Source organism: Gossypium raimondii, chromosome 3, assembly GCF_025698545.1.
Source record: "Gossypium raimondii isolate GPD5lz chromosome 3, ASM2569854v1, whole genome shotgun sequence".
Classification (NCBI taxonomy): Eukaryota; Viridiplantae; Streptophyta; class Magnoliopsida; order Malvales; family Malvaceae; genus Gossypium; species Gossypium raimondii.
Genome location: NC_068567.1, coordinates 54,739,672 through 54,743,319, shown reverse-complemented (window position 1 = coordinate 54,743,319; position 3,648 = coordinate 54,739,672). Strand labels below are relative to the sequence as shown.

The 3,648-nt window shown below is 34.7% G+C and overlaps 1 protein-coding gene across 11 annotated transcripts; it reads right to left on the bottom strand.

Moving 5' to 3' along the window:
• On the bottom strand, window positions 1-3,012 carry LOC105794754 (vacuolar protein sorting-associated protein 29). 11 transcript variants are annotated; one of them, XR_008194548.1, is made up of 6 exons: window positions 2,675-3,008; window positions 2,243-2,397; window positions 1,125-1,267; window positions 818-905; window positions 468-636; window positions 1-383 (listed from the first exon to the last, which is right to left on the bottom strand). XR_008194548.1 is itself a non-coding variant. In XM_012624057.2 (5 exons), exons 2-5 carry the CDS (start codon window positions 2,297-2,299, stop codon window positions 339-341), a joined length of 303 nt encoding a protein of 100 aa, XP_012479511.1. In that variant the 5' UTR covers window positions 2,300-2,397; window positions 2,675-3,004; the 3' UTR covers window positions 1-338. The 11 variants fall into 11 exon arrangements, 4 of the variants coding, with proteins under 4 accessions (XP_012479511.1, XP_012479512.1, XP_012479514.1 ...); XR_008194550.1 differs by having other exon boundaries at window positions 468-529; window positions 2,675-3,005; XR_001134118.2 differs by having other exon boundaries at window positions 468-525; window positions 2,243-2,387; window positions 2,675-3,003.
• Window positions 3,013-3,648: the final 636 nt, after the last annotated feature.

Below are 3,648 nucleotides of genomic sequence, written 5' to 3'. Positions count from 1 at the left end.
AAAAATAAACTCCATCAAACCTGTGAGCCATTCAAACTCACAAGACTCTTGTAATTCTACAATAACAAACACAATGATACTATTTATTTTGTTACAAGAAAATTGATCAGAAAAGATCTCTGCTTGGAAATGAAAATAATTTAGATGTAGATATTCAAACTCCAAATCTACTTGATAACACATAGTACATACTGAAAAAAAAAATCAAGGACTAACTGATCTTTAGGAAGAAGCTCTAGGTAAAGCACATTCTACATTTTTGGATATGTTCCCACAACAATATCGGTATATTGATCTTTAGGAAGAAGCTCTAGGTAAAGCAAACAGTTCTAGTGCATTCAAGATGAACATGAAGGCAACATATTTGTAGAATGCAGGTCTTGCTGCAGAAGGACAAAGAAGCAACAATAAGTCTATGATTAATCAACTTGCAATTGTAAGTAACTTAGATGAACATACTAGGTTACCTTTCTCTCCACTTGGAATGGTACATAAACAGTATAGAGCCATAAATAGCAGTCAGCACTAGCTTGTGAACAACCCACAGACCCCATTTTATTTGACGTGGATGTTCGGAGTTGAAGGCAACACCAAATCCAAATGGAAAGAGAAGACAAACACATTTATTTAAAGATGCTGGAAAATATTTGCAACAAATTAAGCAAAAATTGATTTCTAGTAGTAACGAGATTATGAGAATACATATTAAACAAATGTAAATTAAGTACTACAGGGATTATGCATTTAGTGGATTACATTTGTGCTTGTATGGTTCTTGAACACAACATGATTCCAACAAATTTTAGGCGCTACTTACCGCAAGAATCACAAGTTACAAATGCATAAAACTGTAGATCCTTCGTGCATCCTTTAGCAGCTTTAGAAAAAGAGAGCAAGATCTCTGTCTACAAGTTTTCCAAACAGAACATATTTTAACTTGAAATGTAAGGCGTGAACGATTATTTTTATATTTATTTAACACCATTAGCATGAAATCACATATTTTTCACAGCAGGAGATGCATGCTTCAATATAAAATTATAATCCTCATCAATGGCAAACTACTTACTGATTTAAAATGCAGAGTCCAATACTATATACCAGCGGAAAGAAGAAAATAATACCTGATGGCCATGGCATGGCACAATCCCAACTTGAATTGTCCGATAGTTAATGTTTTGGTCTCGGGATATCTTGTATCTTCATCATATTCGCCTCTGGTAATATGCAAGTCAGGACAAAGTGTCTTCAAGTAATCTTGAACTTCCTGAAATTTTAGTCCGAATTAGCTGGGCCAGTGGTAATTTTAATAAGATAAACAAAAATCGTAAAAGTTCAATTGGTAGAAATACTATGGCATAATTTCCATAAAGCTAAAGCTAACAAATCAGGTTCATTTGATTTGTTGTTGGCTATGCAAATAAGAGAAAAACAGCTTTTCAAAAGTGCTTTTAGAGCCATAAGCAATACTAAACAGATAGTAAACTCATAAATTTTAGACCAAGCTTTTCAAAAGCATTTTTCATAAGCATTTTTTTACAGCACTTTTCAAAAGAAATGAGAAACTAGCCCTTAGTGACTAACTTCCTACATGTTTCTAAGTTCAACCAAATATGTACTTCAATCCTACTTAATGCTATGCTACACGGACTCTTCTCGTTTTCTCAAAAGTGGCACATATGCCCTACACATATTCAGAGGATTGAGATAAAATCCTTCAAATATACGGAAAAGCTTCGAAAATTTTGAACATACTCATGTCAGAGTTGGGCACAAACTAGTATCTGACACGTGATTATACGCATTTCAGATCAAACATGATATGAATCGTTCTTTGCATGTATAAATGCAAGGTAGCAGCAATGGCTATTCAGATCAAAATTACAATTATCAAATAAAACAATTGCTGGTGATCATTTAAAATACTGATAATTCAGGTATGGTAGCTTCTGCTGCTTTTCCCAAATTTAAACTAGCAAATAATATCTCTTCGCATATTACAGCTCAAAGAGAAAATAATTGGGCAAAAACATGAAATCCAGATTAAATTAGGCATAAATTTAGCATAACTACTACAAAGGAATGAACAATCCATAGTTCTAAAAAAGGAAGAGAAAATTAATATAGTCAATTGCTTGCTGAGAAACATAAAACCCGAAGTGCTAAAGAAGTGGAGCCAAATTCAACTATGATTTCAGCTACAAAAAAAAAAAATCCAGAAAGGAAAAGAAAGATGGGATACCTTGATGCAAAGATTACCAGTGCAAAAGACGTGTTGGATCATTCCAGGAACTAGCATGGACTTGAATTTGGGAGGGAGATCAGCCGCCCGATGGGGTATATGCAAATCCCCCAAAGCCAAAACCAGCACCAACTTCTTCTAATATCTACCAATAACTACAGCAATTTGATTCAGAAATTTTGAAAGAAACCCAAACAAGGAAACATGAGCATGAAAAGAAATTGTATAAAAATGATTGATTACCGGTGAAAGATTTGGCTTTCAATTTTGGGGATGAAACCCAAAAATGCACATAAAACACTATAAATCGGGTGAAATATCAAGTAGTTCCAGAAAAGAATAACTTCAAAATCATTTCTTCCTAAGCACCCAAGCACCGAAATATAAAATCAAACAATAAATCGTGAAATGGATGTGAGAAAAAGGGGTGACCTTGGAAGGATCGACTTTGGGGAAGCTTTTGACAACGTCGAGGACTCTGTCGATTACTTTGGGGAAGCTTTTAACAGTGTTGAGGACGAGGGCAGAAAACGGAAGAGAAAAAAGGGAAAGACGCGGAATGGGTAATCGGCGCTGAGGGGCCGCAATGCCTATTACGCGCAATCAATGTAATGGGGGAGTAACCGATTCGGCGGGGAATGGGAAAACAGCGAACCAAACAACCGTTTCCTGGTGGGCCTGCTGCATAGGGGGGAATACGCATGCAGAGGGGGGGAAAACAGCGAACCAAACACGCTGTAAGTTTTTCGGTGTAAAAAAATAAAAAAGGAAGCAACTGCTTTTGTAGGAGTTGACCTTATCCATAAATATATCAAGTTTCCTTCAATGGGGTTACATTACCTAACCAAGTACAAGGTGGATCATACTTGGACAATCTGAAAGTGCACTGCTCAATTCCAAAATTACCAAAAAAAAAAGAAAATGCTGCTCTTTGAGTACTTAGGAAAAATGTCTAAAATATATGTGTATATAGTTAAATTAGGTCAGCATATGTTTAACATATTAGGTTAGCAGTTTGCAATATCAGTAATCTTATATTTAGTAACAAATTCTTTATAATTTGATTAACTGAATTAGGTGCCCAACCCATTAGGTCGGCGGGCTTACCTATTGGGTTATATATAGCCTTGACCATTAGATAGGAAGCTCACTTACTATTGCATTTAAATTATTAATTTTTATAGAAAAGTGTTACGGAAAATATACATTGATTAAGCGCCTATATTAGATTTAATTTATGTTATTTTTGTAACATTAATCTCTTATATTCATTTTTTTATACAAAATTTAGGATTACCCATAGCCCGTCCCCTAACCCTTAAATAGGAGGATATTGATAACAATATTGGTGCCAATCAATGTTAGAGTCAATCAACCAATTTATGTTATTTTCACTACTCTAATTT